Source organism: Chaetura pelagica, unplaced genomic scaffold (genome assembly GCF_000747805.2).
Source record: "Chaetura pelagica isolate M959 unplaced genomic scaffold, ChaPel_1.0 scaffold27, whole genome shotgun sequence".
Lineage (NCBI taxonomy): Eukaryota > Metazoa > Chordata > Aves > Apodiformes > Apodidae > Chaetura > Chaetura pelagica.
The window spans coordinates 2,964,893-2,984,718 of NW_009954020.1; the positions used below are offsets into that span (position 1 = coordinate 2,964,893).

Genomic DNA, 19,826 nt, shown 5'->3' on the forward strand with positions numbered 1-19,826 from the left:
AATTTTGATGTCTCAGAATTTAGTGAAATGCCACAGCCTTTATTTTAAAGCCCAAAAGCTTTAAAAGGATGGTGAGGGATTATTTTAGAACTGATAATTTGATTTTTTTTTCTTGTTAGCAGAAGCGCCAGGGAAGTACCTCTCAGGAAAGGGCACCATCATGGGATGATCCTTTAACTTTTTGTTTCTTCTAACTTAAAGTATTCAGCTTTGTGTGGAGCAGTTTCAAAGAGAATGATGTTGCAGATATAAGCAATTCATATTTCTTACCTCACTGTTTTGATTTGTTTCCCACAAATTCATGTTGCAATCTGCTTCTAAGTAAAAATCTGCAATTTTTCTCCTAAGGTTTATTGGCATCCAAAGCTGTTGTTGCGGATGGTGCTGAAAAAAAGGAAGGCAGCAAAGAAACAGCTCCAGTCCTGGAGCAGGTATGAAATGGTAGAGTTTGATTCTTTTGCAAGGTTCCCACTGGAGTGTGCCATGGAGATGTAGTACCTACAACATTAAGATTTGCCCCTTCAGATATAATAGGGAACTGAAAATTGATCTTATGTTTACATTTCTGGCAGAGCCAGAAGTATGGAATTGAATTGTCTCTAAACACAGTGTTGACTTGAATTTTCAATAATGAGGTTTTGTGCTAGAAAAGTAACAGAAAACAAAGTCTCCGTGCAACAAATGTGAGGAGACCAGTGTCCCAAGGTCCAGTTTTACAGCTGGAACTATGACCAGGTTAGGAAAATGCCCTTACACAAATTTAGTTTGTGTTTGAAACAGGGTTTTTGACATCAAATAGAACTTCTTATAAGAAGTTTCTTTTATATTGTAAGAATTTGGTGTTGTAGGCTTGTATGTGTTTTATGAACTGCTCAATGAGCCATAAATTTTGCAAGGGTGTGTATTTTAATAAATACAAAAAAGAAACTTTTAAATAATGTTAAGGGTCTGATTTTTAAACCCGCATATTTGCAGGACCTGAAGGCTGCCATTTGATCTTTGGCTTATTCCACTGTGCTCAGGCATTGCTTGACTTTGTTGTGCATTGTCTTGCATATTGAAAGGGCTGAATGCCTAAGCATGGTAAAGCAAGCTAAGGATGAACAGTAGTCTTGATTCAGGACATCTTTGTTTTCCAGTTATTTAAATCAGAGCCTTAATGTAGTTTTAATACAGCTTTTTTGTATTCATTTTCATTCTTTTACAACAACAACATTTGAACAGAATAGGCTTGCTACCCGCAATTCTTATAAGAGCACTTCTGTTCTTAAGCCCCGGCACACTCTATGAACAGTCCCTACCCCAGACTTTATTTGATATTTTGGTTCTACTGGTTCCTTAGAGCTGATATATAATTGCATTTCTGTGTCTTTTTTTTTTTTTTCCATTGACACTGCATTGGATGTGAGTCTTGTCAATGGACCATGACTTTGTTTTTAATGCTGTCACCCTAACGGCGAACTGAGCCCCTACGGTGTCAGTGCATTGACCAATATTTTGCATAAAGGTTTACAATATCTTGACATGACCTTCCATTTCTCAATTTTTTTGCATATTAAAGATGCTATGATTTTCTTGCTACTGTGTGTGATATTTTCAATGTGCAAAAAACTGTGAAATGGCTTACAGCATGTTGTTTTTTGGAGGAATCATTACAATGTAAATCTTACCTTGCAGAATCCCATTATGGTGAATGGGACTTTGTGGTTTACATAGACTGTGTATGCAACAGTATAAACTGCAGTGCATATTTACAAAAGACTTGTTACTTAGACTTGATAACTCGGCTATTTCTGTTTTATTGATTAGATATTTAAAAAAAAAAAAAAAAGATGTCTCTGTCATTGTTTACATGTTAATGGTCTGGAAAACCTCATTTCTTTGGAAATACTAGCTAAGCTCTTTTAAAGAGGCATCTAAAATCCTAAATTGTCCTGTCCCTTCACTTCTAACTAAAAACAGAAACCTCACAAACATGCATATTCTGAACTGTGGGGAGGAATATTTTTGAGCTTATAGCTTTTTTCACTTAGTTTCTGCTCAAATTCAAATGGCCGAGTTATAAACCTCCCCAAAAGGTCTTAGCAAAGCTGACATTCCTTAAAGGTTTTGTCTGCTACTGCTATCAAATTAAATGGGTAAAAATATCTTGTAGGGTTTTTTCAGTAATGTAATGCAGAACATGGTAGAAGTATTCAGGCCAATAGCTGAAAACTGACTTTGTTGATGAAGTTTATTTATATTTATCTATTTTTAGTTTACAGTTGTCTTAAACCCAAAACTTCAGATGATTAGTTGCAGATACAGTAGTTTATCTAACTGTATTAGGGTATGTCATGTTATACTTTCTTTTGACCAAGACCTGATTAGATCAATAACATTCATTCATTAAGGTTTTTTAATGTTAATTTGTCCTGTTAAGAGGTTAAGCACCTTATCAAAATATTAATTTAATTTTTTTAATCTTGTTTAAATAACTTTGTAATTTGAAAGTAATGGATGCTGTAGTAATGTCTTTCACATCTGTGAAGATGAACAATAAAATTGTTTATTTACAAGTTACGACTCTAATTACTTTCTGGTAATACCTCTCATAACCAGCATAGGTTTACTCCACAGTTCATGGAATATTTTACTCAAATGAATAAACTGCACTTAGTATATGTTTAATTGAGTTATTCAAGGTAGAACTGATGTCTACTGAATGGGGATGTTTTGCACCGGATCTTTACGTGATATTTCCAGCAAGCTATTAATGTAGCATTCAGAGGTGGCCTTTTACAAACGTAGAATCTGCACTTGTGGTTTTTTGTTCTGCTTTTTATTTTTTCCATGGGAATATTGAAAGTTCCAGTGGAAAATAAACCGGTGTTTTATAAAAAAGCACAATAATACCCTCAAATCATCAGAGATGTGATGTTTTTAGTTTGGATAATGTGGTGCACAGACTCTGGAAATATCTTTAAACTTTTTTAATTGTGGTTTTATTAGATGGTAGTATGTTGTGTGATGTAACTGGGACAAGAAAAGGGACAGGTTTAAGAAATTATGCTCAGATATTGTAGTGTGCCATTACTGGGCAAGTTGTAACACATGCATAGTTTACTCAGTAAAGGAAGAACTTCCAGTTAAATACCTAAAATGCTAATGTCTGTCAGTGCATGCAAGTTGTCAAAAAATAATAGTTTAGTGTGTGTGTTAAGAAGGATGAAAACTGATGGCATTGAGAAGCTGCATTATATGTTGGTTTTTGGGGTTTTTTTTTTCAAAAACTGGTTTAACTCTTTATCTGCTCATTTTCCCCTAACAGTTAGCAATCTGTTTAACCCTGTGGTGCTAGAAGTTGTGATTTCTTCATGTGTTTGCACAAACATATGATGTGGTGAAATCCAGACTCCCAGCACTGAAAAGGGTTTTGTGAGAGTGTTCAGTATTTGGAAACCTTTTGTTGTTTTCAGACATTCCTTAAAGGAGCATTATCAACTTTTTCAGGTTCTCCCCTAAAAATGAAATTTGTCTTAAACAAATCACTTCCTGATGAAGTGGGTTTTATTGTGGGTTTTTTTTTGCTATTGTTAGGGAAATTACTATGGAGGGAAAATCTTGGCAACTTTTTTTTGAATTGCAGTCTGCTGAGCAAGGATTGCTTGATTGTAGCAGTGTAAACACCTGTCAGAGTTCAAGGAGTGTCTGAATGATGCTCTTAGTCATATGGTTTAGTTTTGGGTCATCCTGGAAGGACCAGGGAGTTGGACTCAATGATCCTGATTGTAGACTGTAGATCAGTGCATGTATTCTAGCTTTATCAAGTGTTCTCCAAGTTACACTTTGGGGCAGCACTGACAGTCTTTGTCTACTAAATATGAAGAGACAGAAACTAAAAAGACACTGGTGAATTTTTAAAATGGGGATAGAGAAAAAATGTTATGTTTTCAGGTTTTTTGCAGGTATTTCAAGTAGGAAGAAATGAAGATGTGCTGAATTCTGAAAATAATTGATAGTGCTCCTTTAAAAGAAAGAGTTTAATCTGATGCATTTTAAATAATTTTTATTTGTACTGAAAGTAATGTTGCCTTAAAATGTGTTTTGAATACTGAAGTTGCTTTTAAAAAGATCAAAATAGATTGCAAGAACTACAGCGAAGAAACTGAAATAAAAGTATCAATTTTTTATTATTTATTCAGGAGATTTCACCTAAACCACAAAGTCAGAAAAAAAATGAAGCTGATATTAGCAGTTCTGCCAACATTCAGAAACCTGCACTGTTATCCTCAACTTTGTCTTCAGGAAAGGCTCGCAGCAAGAAATGCAAACAAGAATCTGGAGATTCTTCTGGGTGTATAAAGCCCCCTAAATCACCACTTTCCCCAGAATTAATACAAGTCGAGGATTTGACGCTGGTCTCTCAGCTTCCTTCTTCTGTGATAAATAAAACTAGTGAGCACAGACATTTTAAAAAAAATATAATTACTTATAAGAGATATGCAGATGTTTTTTTTTTTTTTTTTTTTTTTTTTTTTTTCTTTGTAAATGGCTATTGCTTCTAAAAATGAAACTGCTTTAAATAAAAGGTCCAAGTGGGAGAATTAGAGGTAGTTCAGTGTTTTAAAAGCCAACTTACATAATAAGGCATTATTCTACCAGATATAATATTTTAAAATAATACATTTATATAGCTTTTTTATTTAGCTTTTAATTGTTGGCTTTCCCTCCAGCTTAAATCTCCACATTAATATTAACAGTGATACTGGAAAAATCAAACCTCTCCTCTGACAGGGCCTGATTCATGAAAAAAAAAAAAAAAGACACACACCTTTGTTGTGAACCTTTCCCTCTCTGGGAAATTGTGCCTTCAGCAGGCTGATATGCTGTACTTGTTGGATGTCGCATTCCTCACCTTATGGGATATTTCCTCTAAATGTGATGTGAAAGAGAAGATGGGTTCAAGGTCTGTGGTGGGGAAAAATAAAAAAATCTGATTTCTTTGTCTCAGAATGATACCCCTTAGGTCTTCAGCTTCTTAATATTGGTTATCAGAAGAACAAGGAAAGGTTTATGCTGGATCCTTGAATATGCTGTTGTTTGTTAATATTAAAATATTAGAAAGGTTTTTAGCCCTGCTTAGGGTCAGGCTGTTTGTTGCCTGAAGAACATTAAATGATGAGGCCAACAGTTAAAATAAATGTGGGCTCCAGTACATCAAAAGCTTTATTTTTGCTTCACTTTTAGGATAGTGAGTGAGGATGAAAGATACCTGCATCATGTGTTCCCCTTACCCTTAACTTGATGATTTTCCTTAGGAGAGAAGGGGTTTTGAAATCTTTTCTCACATATAACTTTAAATAAATGGGAAAAGGAGGGGTGCACATTCAGCCATCTATTTATTCAGAATATATTGGTGTGAATTGTATCTTATCCCCACAGAGTATTAGTGTTCATCTATTTTGTAATACACCTTCCCTCCCCACCCCTAAAGTAATGGTAAGTAGTTTCCCTTGAGCATGTTTGTATTTTGGGTAAAGACTTCTTTGTAGCATGATTTTAAAAATCAGCTAATTTGAAAATAGGTAACTTAATAGATTACACCTTGTTAGGACTGTCTTTTATATTTTACTCCCAAGTCTTTACCACCTCTAATGGAAATATAATTTTGCTGTGTCTTTACTTTTCAACCTGTACATCTTTGTGTGTATCTAAAAACTGCTTCAGAAAAGGAGAAAACAGTGATTTACAGTGTAATAATGACTTCTGTGTTTTTCTAACACAAAGTTTGTGACACTGGGTAAAATTGGAGAGGTGTAGTGGAGTATGGTGTTGTTTTGTGTTGGTTTTTTTTTTAATGAATCAGGCCTATATTAACCTATATCAATCCCCCTATTCCTCTTTTTTTTTTTTTTTTTTTAATGAATCAGGCCTATATTAACCTATATCAATCCCCCTATTCCTCTTTTTTTTTTTTTTTTTTTAATGAATCAGGCCTATATTAACCTATATCAATCCCCCTATTCCTCTTTTTTTTTTTTTTTTTTTAATGAATCAGGCCTATATTAACCTATATCAATCCCCCTATTCCTCTTTTTTTTTTTTTTTTTTTAATGAATCAGGCCTATATTAACCTATATCAACCCCCCTATTCCCCTTTTTTTTTTTTTTTTTTAAGCATGAGGTTCTTGAGGCTTCTTACTGTGCCATGCATTGGCAGTGTGCATTTGGAATATAGGTGGGGTATTGATATAAGGTTAGCAGAAGATGGGATGTAGGATCTAAAATTATCCAGTGCTTTTGATTACTTAAGTTGTATGTTACCACCATCTGTGATTTTTTTACATCTTTTAACTGTGATAACTTGTTCTGTTGACTGTTAAATCCTACTGCCCCCTTCCATTATAAGTAGCCTACACTCACGGGTTATATGGGGGGGTTGCTTATTGTAAATACACTGTTTGCCTAAAACAACAGCTTTTGTCTGTGGGGAAGCAGATGCCCTAATAATGTATAATAATCAAAAAGCAGAATCATGTCTTGACCATAAGTCTTTTTGCTTCTGGTAGTCACAGTTTTTAATTACTTTTATTAATTCTATTGTGATTGCCAGCTTTGCAAATAAGAGCTGTTGAAAGCACTTCCAATCTTTAGATCTCAGGTACTGAGGTAAGATTATAATATATCTCTGTGCTTCATGAACATTGAAAGATCTCTTTTTAGGTCCATCACAGCCAGTGAATTCCCCTAGATCCTACAAACATAGCCAACGGAGAAGAAGATCCCAGCGTTTAGCCACTTGCTCCCTGCCTGATGATTCTGTAGAAAAAGTTTCTTCTCCCTCTTCAGTTACTGATGGAAAAGTGTTCTCCATCAGTGGTCAAAACCAACAGTCATCAAAATTGGAGGGTAATGTATCTCATCTAATAAAGACCTGCCCAAGAGAAATTGAATCATAAAAATTAGACCTTTCATGGTTTTGATCTAATGGCATATTTTGATTTGTTGTAGCTAAAGTTGTATGCTGTTCCTATTTTATGTAACGCTGCAATCCAAACTGTTTGTTGTACCTATGTATCTTTTTTAATATTACATTTTTTCTTTTATGTAGTACCTGATGTTGCTCATATGTCACTTGAGAAGCGTGGACCATGTCTCCCTCTTGATTTAAGCCGTAGTTCGGAAGTTACGGCACCATTATCCACAGAATCCACTTTCCGTAATGAATACCCCAGTAAAGACAAGGAAGATATTCAGATGATTACATATCTGTCTTCCAAAGCAGTAACTGATGGAAGAGTAGCTACAACAGCGTCAGGTAAAGAGATTCAGTCTACAATCAGTTAGGTTTATAGTTGTAGGGCCAAAACATGTTTATGTTCAGTCACACAGAAAGAGTAGATCCTTTTTTTTCTGCACTCTCTCAAACCTGCCACTCTTCCTGGGGTCCATCCACTGTATATTCTTCCTCTTCCACTGACCTTCAGCTGCGTTAGCACTAACACACTTTAAGGAGGATTTGAGAACGTGAGCTACAAAAAGCATTATTTCTTTCAAAAATACTTCATTGTTAAAACTTATAAAAATAATTTATGTTGTTTACTAACATACTAACACATACTAAATCTAGATGTGCGCATTGATCTTGTTGCTTTAGCTTTAAAACTTAGCAGCATTCTGTGAAGCAGTCAGCATTCCTCTGCCTTTGCTTCTGTTTGCAGTGGAAATTTTGTCATTTGCTTGCTACAAAATGTTACTTGACAATATTTCTGAAAACTCTAAAACTTATATGGACTTGGTTCACCCTCACGATTGGTATAGAGCCCAATACTGGGGCTCTGAGCTGCCTCTCACTTTGTAACAGTTTGCTGGCTACTGTGGTTTAAGTGAATCAATTTGATAGAGGCAATTAAGAGATTTGGGGAAGGATTTACATAGTGGCTTGCAGACCCTCAAAGTGGGTTATTTTTATCCAATGTATGGTAGGTGTCCATATGCTTTTTTCTTTCATAAATGTCTTCTTATGTGGGTGAGTATCATACCATTCTTAATTAGCTTCCAAGAATTTACTCTCACAAGGCTTTTTCATTTTTTTAAACAAGAAAATTGTTCAGTAAAGTAAGTGGAGGAAAAATCTAATTACTCTGCTGGGTAAGTTTTTGGTGAATGTTGTCGATAGTAAGGGAGGACATGACATTGAAATATCTAATTATGACACTGTAACTTAGTTGTGTTTAGGTGCAGAAACAAAAACTCCAAACTTTGCATTAAGCTGATAGTACAGCTGTAGTGCTGGATAAGTCAGTGAAGCATTTGGTTTAGTAGATAAGACCCCTTCTTGGGTGTCTGCCTACACGTGCTCCCACTGAAAGTGCAGGGTGATCTCTTCATGGACTTTGTAGCATAGCTAGCTAACCTGATGTGGCAAAGGCTGAGTAGGATTCTTGAATCAAGATTGCATAGATTAAAATAGATTATTGTAATTATATTTTCTCAAAAAAAATATATTAATCTATTAATCTCTTAAATTAATTTGGCAAAATTAGGAGCTATGAGAATTTCTAATGAGCTGCCACTTGAGCTTTTAAAAATATCACTTAATTCTCACGTGAAACCATGTGACAGCCTTCATCTGCCTTTGATACATTGCATAGCAATTGAATAGCAGATTCCTGAAAAAATTACTTCTGTAAAAGTCATTTTATCTCATGTGATTTACATAGTGGCTTGCAGACCCTCAAAGTGGGTTATTTTTATCCAATGTATGGTAGGTGTCCATATGCTTTTTTCTTTCATAAATGTCTTCTTATGTGGGTGAGTATCATACCATTCTTAATTAGCTTCCAAGAATTTACTCTCACAAGGCTTTTTCATTTTTTTAAACAAGAAAATTGTTCAGTAAAGTAAGTGGAGGAAAAATCTAATTACTCTGCTGGGTAAGTTTTTGGTGAATGTTGTCGATAGTAAGGGAGGACATGACATTGAAATATCTAATTATGACACTGTAACTTAGTTGTGTTTAGGTGCAGAAACAAAAACTCCAAACTTTGCATTAAGCTGATAGTACAGCTGTAGTGCTGGATAAGTCAGTGAAGCATTTGGTTTAGTAGATAAGACCCCTTCTTGGGTGTCTGCCTACACGTGCTCCCACTGAAAGTGCAGGGTGATCTCTTCATGGACTTTGTAGCATAGCTAGCTAACCTGATGTGGCAAAGGCTGAGTAGGATTCTTGAATCAAGATTGCATAGATTAAAATAGATTATTGTAATTATATTTTCTCAAAAAAAATATATTAATCTATTAATCTCTTAAATTAATTTGGCAAAATTAGGAGCTATGAGAATTTCTAATGAGCTGCCACTTGAGCTTTTAAAAATATCACTTAATTCTCACGTGAAACCATGTGACAGCCTTCATCTGCCTTTGATACATTGCATAGCAATTGAATAGCAGATTCCTGAAAAAATTACTTCTGTAAAAGTCATTTTATCTCATGTCTTGTGCCACCAAGAGAAGTGTTTTTACGAGGTGTGTATTTGTCCACTCATAAAACAAGACTAAAAGAAACCGCTTACAATTGCCATCTGTTAGTTGTTTATTAAAACTCAGTTACTAGGAATGCTATCTTTTCTGATGTTTTTGCAGGACCATTTAATAGGTCCTGGCCACATGGGTATTTTGTTTCCCATTTCTTCCAGGGGGCTGGCTTGGACTCCAAGACTCTGAGACTCTCAGACTCTGACACTGGGTTCTAAACCCAGCATCCATCAGTACACTTGCATTTGTTTATTTGTTGAGCTTGGTCTCGGCCACTGCTGTGTCTAATTAAAGATAAAATGCATTTCATTTATAGCCATCTTTATTTAAGACTCAAAATATTTTGAGATGTCCAAACACTTAGTGTCAGGGAAGACCATCCCCTGACAAAATTAACTGGTATTGCTGCTTGAGCCCAGAATGGGAAGATGGAAGCACTTGCAACCTATGCTGCGGAATAAAGTTTATACTGTATTTGGAGCTTAGTGGAGCTTGTTTCAACCTAAATAATTTTAAGAGTTCTAAGTTCTCAAGAAACTGATTTGCCAGCTATCTTTCTGTCTTCTGAATTTTTTGCTTTCCAGACAGACCTGTTCTTTGTTCCTAATTTTCATGTATTGCAGTTCTCCATGCAATAGAACTGTCTTGAGGTTTCATCTGACTTTTAGTCCAAATATTAGAAGTTTTCAGAAGTATGCAGCCTAGCACCCACTTGAACAGTATAAGCTTTGTGGGCTTAAAGACTAAGCAGTTTGATATCTTTAATTCAGAGATCTCAAAGTTTTGGAGCTAACTGCCTGTATCAGCTGTAACTCTCAGACACTAACCGATGTTCCTGTGTCCTTTGGGCTCATCTCAGGCTTCAGACTCTGGTCAGACTTATCCTTCTCATAGTCTTCTTGGGAGGAAAAGAAAAATGTGGCTTTTGAGTTGAGGTTTGAAACCTTTGGGATTACTTTGCACTGTTGAATAGTTTTTATTGTTCTCTGCTTTAGAAGATATCTTTTTTACTTTTGAAATAGCACAGGTTTCTCAAGTCATGTTACTTAAACACACATAATTACACTGAATTATTGCATTCTTCAGGAGAATAAATAGAATCACTTTATCATAACTTTTCTAATGGGGCTTTTTGAAACAATAACAAACTACTACATAAAGGAGAGTTTCCCAAAGCTTTTCTATCGCTATCCTGTTGATGCTTGAAATTAAGTTACTTTGCATTAAGCAGGTATATCTGCCTGCCTAAGATTTATTATATCACATTGTTTAATTTATGCATTGTGATTCTATATTGAGAACTCTGGTTTAAAATTCATACTATTCTGTAGTTTGATCTGAAGGAACTCTTTTAAATCTATGTCCTTTTACGAATTTTACACTGTTTAGATTTTATTGACACATTCTGAACAGATCTAGTGTTCTAAATTTTCACAACACTGCAACATTTACTAAGTGCACTTTAAGTTAGACCTGCTGTTTTTGTAATCACTGAAGTAGATAAATGTAGATAGTTTCAGAAATTATAGAGGTAATGGAAGTATTCAGCCTGAACCAGCCTATGCATGCTGTTGTGGAGGTCTGCTTGTCATCACCCAATATTCCACACATGTAATTAAGAATCCTTGCTTTCAGGTGTCAGACTATTTAAAATGTAGGTAACTGGCATTTTTATCACTTAGCCTTTCATAGACTTTAAATTCACAGTCAGAATACGTGCCAAGCACTGTAGTTTTCCAATTGTGACTATATGAAGGTCAGATCTTTCTGTAGTTGCAATTTTCTTTAAATTTATTATATTTTTGCTTGGTTTCTGTAATTCTGTACCGTTTGCATCAGTTGAACTGGTGTGTATTAAGTAAAGGTAATTTCAGCAAGCAATCTGGGCTTAAAAATTTCAAAGGAAAATATTGTTACATTCACTAATATAACAATATAATATTTATAATACTAACACAACAATATCATCATTAGCTGTTGTTTCCTGTTCTACCTTAGTCTAGATGACTTTGTTACTAGGTTAACTATATGGGAGAAATTTGCACTTCCACTAAAAGGAAAAAACATTGTATAATTCTACATAATGTTATTGATAACAGTCAACTACAGCAAGAGCAAGACATGACTGATGTGTGACATTTTCATAAATTGAGATCAGTCACTTAATAAACTCTTGCCAGTGTAATTGGTTACCCTGGTATCTGGAGGTATCTGGACTCTGGCAAACTAAAGCACTTGTTATTTGCAAGCTGTTTGTTTTACTCCAAACATTTATTGACAGTCAGGTTTACCTTCAGTTGAATGTCTGCCATCTTAGTTACTGACCTGAAGTTCCCAGCTGATTCTTGGAGTAGTCAGCTGAAGGCAAGCAAGAGCTTTTCACATCCTCACCCTTCCTAAAGAGATTGCTTTGTGCAGCATCTGGCATTAATCTGTAATATGTTTTAAAAGTGCATTTAGATATAAAATCCTGTGCATAGGGAATTCAAACACAAAAATGATTATGATAGAACCATTAATTATGCTGGTTATGTTATCGTTTAGGTTGTATATTAATGTGAATTAATGAGATTTCTGTTACTAGGAAAGCTGAAACATCAGAAACCACAGAATTAGAATATCATGCAGTACAAGTGATTTCACATTGGTACAACTTATTTTATTTAGCTGAACTGAAGTAAGCAGTGCCACTGAAAGCCTGTCTGTGCTCCTGTGCTTGCTTGTTCATCCTGTTTTGTGCCTGTGCTTGCACGAGGGGAGCTTCTGTCTCTTCACCATGCCAGACCAGGAGAGGTAGCACTGGAATTGTGTCGTAAAGCAGACCGAGAATTGCTGTGGTTTGCATTTGGTTTTAATCAGAGATGAGTCTTCTAGTGATAAAAATTGATTTTAGACAGTGGCATAGTTGGTAGTTTATCAAGTCTCCTCCTTAAGCATCTTTCTCCTGAGTGTTAATTGCAAACCTCCCACACTTCACTGTGTGGGAGGTGGCTGACTAGACTCCTCAACAGGAATAAAATTGCAATTAAAAGTAGCATTTTAAAAAAGGGTATGGTAGTGTTTCAAGAAATGAATTTTTTTTTTATATAGACTCGTATTTTTCTTGCGGTGTTTGTTACTTGTCCTTCAGATTGTGATTGTCTACTTTGTCTAATTTTGGGTTGCTTGTTAAGCATAGTGATTATACTGTTGAAAATTATTTTTTGCAAGCCTTAACACCTAGAATGAATTTTTATTAACAAAAGCCAAGAATTAACATTGCAGTGTATGCAGGCATAATAGTAATTTCTCTCTTTAGGTTACTACAGAATGGCAGTCTGGAGAGCTCTGTCATTGGATGGATATTTTTATGACTGGCAGATTTCAGCCCATCTTAAATGTTCCCTCAGTTATTTATTTGCTAACTGATTTCTGTGTCAGCTGTGCTTGTCTAGAAAATTATTGAGATATTGAAGTTAGTGTTGTGGCTATCAAAATCAGAGCATATTTGCATATCTGAGGTCAAGAATCATTCTGAATAATAAAGTTTAAATACAAATTCATCTAATACTGAGACTAAATGTCTCTTGAGATTGTTTGGATGGAGTGTTCTCACATTTTTCATCAAAATGGCAGTGACCTACCTAAACAAATTCTGTGCATTTGGGGGGTGCTTTTGTGCTCTTTTTTAGAAACTAGACAAGAGGTTGATAGCATGATGATGTGCAGAAGCATCATTTGTTTTCTTTTACTGAGGTGCTAAAATACACTCATTGCTCTACAGATGGCAAAGCAGTTCAGTCCTGTAACACAGACAAATGTTAATTAGGAAACCCAAAAAGGAGTAATTTGGATAGTGTTTTGTGTTGATAAGTATCCCAGAAGAATAATCCACTTGAAATACAGACAAAGGCAAGAGCCTGAGTAGCAAACTAATCTTGGAAGGATTATGGTCTTAGGTGAGATGATTGAGGTAGTGGATGTGCTCAGCCGTGGTCATGCGTCTTGTGTCTTGTATTAGAAGCCAGGATGCAGAACGGAGCAGGTGCTGCTGGCTAGATGGCATCCTATGGGGATGTCTTGATCTTGCAGCTGGGAACATCTGGCTTTCAGAAGTGTAGTGTGGTGTGGCAGGTGATGCACTACTTGCTCTTGCTGCCCTTGCAGCTTTCTCACTCTCTGGCATGTGACTTTTTTCCTGAGAAGTCTGCCTAAGAGCTGAAGTAAGTTCCACCTAACATATATGTTGTGTCATAATAGGAATTGGATCAGTCTTGACCACCAGCAAATTTTTTTCAAAATGTTTTGTTGTTGTTGTTCAGCATTTTAACAACCTGCAAGTGTTTCTTACATGCTGATCATTTTCTTGGGCTCACGTGTTCAAAGACACAGAAGGTAACTGGTGCCTCCAAGTGTTCAGAGCTGGCATTAAAAAACCTGAACCACATGATTTTCCTGAGGTGTTTTTTTGTACTGTATGTCCTTGGCATGGCTCTGAAATGTTCTCAGTGGTCTGATGAAGACTAGGCTTTCCTAATTACGTTTAAATGAAACTCACAGCTTTCACAATACTGATGAACACAGTAGTAGAGAGGTTTTTAATTATGTCAATTATGTTCTTTATAAATAACTTTTGTTCTGGTTTCATTACTTGAAAATTCCGTTGTCCTACTTGGTTATAAATATTAGCATTGTAAATTTTAATTTGAGGGGTTTTGCCCTAGTATTTCCTAGTTTACATCAGATAAAAAAAGATCCAAGTGTTTCATTGAATATTTCTGAGTAGTGCAAAGTGAAAATTGTCAGCATATGGTGCTAAATTCTGACAAATCATCACAGTATTTTATATGTAATTCAAATGTGAATTAAATACACACATGAAAGACAGTGAATGATTTCGAGATTATTAAAATCAGTGAAAAATGCAGTTAGCAGAAGTGTAAATTTTATAAATAACAAGAAAAATGTTGCACCAGAGTGTAGTTTGTGTTCAAATAATGAAATATTAACTTAAATATTGACAATGTCAGCACCTTTAACCCTTACTGTTGAAGTGGGTTTCTATTACAGCATAGTAAAAAGGAAACAAAAAGGCTTAAAAGTAGCATCACTTTAAAAAGCACAAGTAGTTTAAAAGTGAGGGCAAATTCCAAAACCAACGAAGAAGCTTTCTGTGGCATAATTGTCTTATATGTAAGACCAAGACCTAGGCATTCATGTGCAGTAATTACATGTTAAGTGTGATGATGTTTTACCAATACTTGACATTTCAGTGGCCTGACCCAGCCAGTGATCTGGCTGCAATCCTCATAGAATGCCTAGTAAATCTGTCTTCTTGTTTTCAGCACCCTCGTCCTATGTACATGCCTTGCATCTGGAAATGCCTTTAACCAATAGTCTAAAGTTACCCAAAGGGAATAGTAAAAAAAAGAGGTCTTCCACATCAGTGAGCTCTGAAGGGACAGAGACACAGTGCTCTGTGCCCATAAAGGAGAAATGTTTTGAGAGTCTGAAGGAGAAAATATTAAAGAACGTGATTGAGAAGGACAAGCATTCAGAAGTTGGTAAACTACAACACTTTTTGTTTCCAGTGCTTTAGACAATAAAAATAATTGTAAAATGACATTTAAAATAATGCTATTGTTTGTATGTTTCTTATTATTATGTGCCATTAGGACTCTTTACGGTCTAATGACTTCTAAAAGAAAGTGGGTCATCAGCCAGACGTTGCATTTATGTCATATATTCTTTTGTAATTTGCAGGTGCAGTGAGAATGGAAAGAAAAGGAAAACTGGAAGAGAGAAGTTCTTCAAATTACGGTATGTACAGAGCAATAATATTTTTAGGGGAAAAAGGAAAAAATCTCTTAATTATTCTTTTGCTGAAGAGCAAAAGTAAAAGCATAAGATGTTTCCTGGGCCTAGCTGCAATTCTTTTGTTTTTTTAGGTCTTAAAAATTGTTTATATATTTCTATATGACAAGTTTCTAGTGGAATAAAAATTTTATAAGAGAAATGAAGGTGCCCACAGCCAGGATTCAAAAGAATCCACAAGTACCTATGAGAGGCCTGAAAAACAAGGTGTTGGGTTTTGGTTTTTGTTTGTTTTTCCTTCAGCTGAATTAGTGATGCTGCCTTTCTTTCCTTCCACTGACTGATTCTGGGAGGAGGCGGTGGGCAGGGGAATACAGCTAAGTGTTACGAGCAAAACATTTGGCAATTCTTCAAAGAAAACATTAATTAAGAGGGCTTTGGATTTATTATATGTTGAAAAAAAAGTAACTAAAGTTATTAGAGATGAATTAGAATTCATAAGTGATTCTGCCTTGTTTTTCTAGGAGGTAGAAGTTCTGTTTTTATATTCCCCAAGGAGATAATAAGACTCCAATTTGTGTGCAGGAAATACTCCTTAAATACTGACTTTAAGAATTTATTTTCTGTAACAAGTTAATTTCCTTATTATTTTTATCACTGCTGATTGCTTAGAAAATTATTATGGAGTGACAATATTGTGGGATGCGTTTTGTCTGTGGAGAATTAAGAGGATGAATAGAATTTTTCCGAAACGAAGTACTTGTCCTGATCCTCATAGCCACAGTGCTGAGAAGTGAACTGCAGTGTAAAAAATGTATCATAAACTTTAGTCAGAATAATTTTTTGTGAGGATGTTGCTGTGCAGTAAAAAGTGCTGACAGCAGAAGGAGTTCTGTGATACTGAAATTTTCTGTAGGCTTAATGTATATGTTTAAGATTATGTTATCTTTTTAGTTTGGAATTTTGCAGTTTTGAAAGCTCTGTCTCTTTCCCAAACTTTTTTGTTATAAGCTATAAGAAGAATAGAAGTTATAAGCTGTGTAAATAATGTTAGTTGTTTTGTGTGCTTTGCTTTATCTTTTTCTGCTATGATTTCTCATTTGGAAGTCCTTAAAATGGTAAAGTGTTATTTTTTTGAGAGAGATTCCTTTGAACCATTGTACCATCAATTAATGAGACATGCCCAAGATATCAAGTAAATTAACAGAATTATTTTGATATGTCTAGGCCAGTGGAATACTTAATTTTGAATAACATGTTTAGGTTAAGCCAAATGAAGCTAGAAATTTGGACTGGTACTGCTGTTTTAAAATGTTTAATTTTTATTTCAGGTAAAAAGAAAGAAAAGGAGAAGGAGAAAAAAGAGAAAAAGGAGAAAGATCATAAATCAAAACAGAAAAAGAAGAAGAAAAAAAAGAAGAAATCTAAACAGCATGGTAGGTTCAATTTACATTTTTTGTATGTAAGCAAAATCACTCTTCCTGGCATTAGATACTAAAACTTGTTTCCAAACAATACAAAAGTCAAATTTTAGAAATTCCAAGGAATATGTTTTAGCCTTAAGTGTTGAAAGGACACTTAGGTTTGTGACCTCATTTTTGTATTTCTAGCCTGTCTCTATGTGATACACAGATATTTCACAGATGATATTTCTTCCTTCAAAAGATACACTTGCTCTTCTCTTCAGATTCTTAATTTGTAGCTTTGTATACACATCCTACTTACTGTCTTTGGACATTCAAGTTATTCCAGTACCCTAGTGCTAAATTTCAGTGGTTTACTGTGTAAAATGCAGCCCCTCCTAAACAATTAATCCTTAACAGCCAAGGTTGGTGTCCCTGTTGCAATAACCCTCTTATTGTCTTGACAAATGGTGATCTGTTTGTCTTATCTCACTTCCCTATTATGATGCTTTACCACATCACTCATCTTTTTCTTTTCTTTGTTGTTTCCATTCCCTAGATGGACAAAAATACTTTGTTTTTTATATATGCTTTAGGAAGCTTGGGCTTTTTTAACAAAAAAAAAAACCCTACCCTTTCCTCCTTGTTTGAGAAGTACTCCTGTAAGAGTGGGGTTAATGTTTTAGTGCCATCCATTCTGTAATTCCTTGGTGTGATTTCTGTGGAAAAAAAGCAATGTTTGGATTCTGTTCTTTTAATAAAAAGTTAACTAACCTGCTGACCAGTATATTTTCAGTTTCTTATGATTGCTGGAAACAAACCCATGCATTAAGTGGGTTTTCTGGCCACAGACTTTTAAAGATGCCTTGTGATTCTCTAGAGTGGTTATTGATTTGTCTGTCCAAAATTTGTGTAATCTAGCTTTGACATACTTCACCATCTTTATATTGGAGTGATAAGATTGTAAGCTGTAAGCTTCATAGAATCATGGAATGGTTAAGGTTGGAAGGGACCTTAAAGATCATCAGGTTCCAACCTCCCTGCCGTGAGCAGGACACCTCACGCTAGACCAGGCTGCAGAAAGCCTCATCCATCCTGGCCTTGAACACTTCCAGAGAGGGGACATCCACAACTTCCCTGGGAAACTTATTCCAGTGCCTTACTACCCTCATGGTGAAGGATTTATTCCTGGTGTCTAACCTAGATCTGTCCGCTTTGAGTTTAAAACCATTACCCCTTGTCCTATCACTGCACTCTCTAGTGAAAAGTCCCTCCCCAGCATTCCTGTAGCGCCTTCAGGTACTGGAATGTTCTATAAGATCTCCACAGAGCCTTCTCTTCTCCAGGCTGAACAACTGTAACTCTCTCAGCCTGTCTCCATAGCAGAGGTGCTCCAGATCACTTCCAACCCAAACCTTTCTGTGATCTGTGATTACATGACTTACTTGGAATAGTCTCTCCAGTTACTATTATTAATAACAGGCTTGCAGATGTGTGCCTTGAGACTGTTGCAAGTAGTGTATGATAGAGGAAGAAGTATCAAGCTAGCATCCATATAAATGTTAGTACTGCTGCATTATTGTGGGCAGAAGCTCATGGTGCTCTCTGTGGTTGTGGTGTGCTCTAACAGCCTCATCCTGCTGCCCTCTCTGGCTGAGCGGGAGCAGAGGTCCACTAATGAGAATATTGCTCTCAAGTTTACTTTTATAACAGTGATTTATTTTTATTATTTTTTTTTAATTTTAACTTTCCAGATTATTCAGATTATGAAGATAGTTCTGTTGAATTCCTGGACAGGTGCTCCTCTCCACTGACACGGTCCTCAGGGAGCTCTCTGACTCTGCGCAGCATGTTCTCAGAGAAGAATACATCATACCAGTATCCAAGAGCTATTTTGTCTGTTGACCTTAGTGGAGAAAGTAGGTTGATTGGACAGCAGCTTTTAGTTTGTTTAGTTCTTTAAGAAGTAGAGTTTTAAGGGAAGTAATTTTGTTTGTGTTTGGGATTGTAGCTTTAAATACAGCGCTTGATTTATACTTTCTTGAAAACAAAATGCTTACACACTTCAAGCTGTTTTGCGTTGTACTTGCCTTGGTTACATGTTGCTTCTCTGTTTCTGAGGCATTTTTGCAGTATTCATCAAGAAATCTGAAAAAACAGCAGTGTGTTTGGGAGCAATTTTTTGCTGTATGCAGGTTAAAATTTTTAATTACCAACTCCCTATGTATTTCTGTAAACTTCTGTCTCTGCACACACCATTTTACATATATTTATTTTTACTAGACCTTTCAGACATGGAGTTCTTAGATGATTCCTCTACAGAGAGTTTGTTACTTAGTGGTGATGAGTACAATCAGGACTTTGATTCAACCAACTTTGAAGAATCTCAGGATGAAGATGATGCTCTCAATGAAATTGTCAGATGCATTTGTGAACTGGATGAAGAAAATGGCTTTATGATTCAGGTAAAGAAATTTGGAGAGTGGGGATGTATTTTCTGTGTGAATTTCTTGCTTGTGAAGATGCCCTTTTGGTGTGTTGGAGACTGAAGTTGTGTAGAAAGCTGTAAATAGAAACAAACTATAACAAGTATTTTTCCACATTCAGTTCTTGACATAATTCTGGAGTACGCAGAACTAGGATGGGGTTTTTCTAACAAATAAGCTTGTAGAAAATGTTTGTAAGGAAAGGTAACTTTTTTCCTTTATAGCCATTTGATAAATTTGGAATAAAGTATCCTTTCCTGCACACAAAATGTAGCTTCTGACCACAGACCGTCCCATTGTATCAGCCCTCCTAGTTTGGCCCCTGTGCTTTGCAGTTTGAATTGTAGATGCCACTCTGCTCACTGTAAATGTACCTGAGTTCCTCCCAAGATCTCTGCTTTGCAGATGTCAGTATTGTCAGTAACTGTGTGTGTGATGCCTGTGCTTCACCTTTAGGACAGCAGTTCTCAAACTAGAAAACACTAGCTGGTTTTAGGAACTCCTAAGAGAATAAATCTTGGTGAAGAAGAAAGGGAAGAAGACTACAGTGCATAGTATTCAGGTGCTGGATTGCAACTACTGCTGCTGCTTTATTTTATGCTTCAATGAAGGGACCATTTCCCAT

At 35.7% G+C, this 19,826-nt stretch overlaps 1 protein-coding gene across 1 annotated transcript in view; it reads left to right on the forward strand.

Moving 5' to 3' along the window:
• Nucleotides 1-19,826, forward strand: part of PHF20L1 (PHD finger protein 20-like 1) — a 49,777-nt gene that overhangs the window by 20,571 nt on the left and 9,380 nt on the right. Inside the window, exons 7-14 of the mRNA XM_010002277.1 lie at nucleotides 349-431; nucleotides 4,185-4,437; nucleotides 6,706-6,891; nucleotides 7,094-7,300; nucleotides 15,262-15,318; nucleotides 16,644-16,748; nucleotides 18,470-18,634; nucleotides 18,999-19,180. Of these exons, the coding sequence (XP_010000579.1) occupies nucleotides 349-431; nucleotides 4,185-4,437; nucleotides 6,706-6,891; nucleotides 7,094-7,300; nucleotides 15,262-15,318; nucleotides 16,644-16,748; nucleotides 18,470-18,634; nucleotides 18,999-19,180 (1,238 nt within the window). The remainder of the gene's footprint in view (nucleotides 1-348; nucleotides 432-4,184; nucleotides 4,438-6,705; nucleotides 6,892-7,093; nucleotides 7,301-15,261; nucleotides 15,319-16,643; nucleotides 16,749-18,469; nucleotides 18,635-18,998; nucleotides 19,181-19,826) is intronic.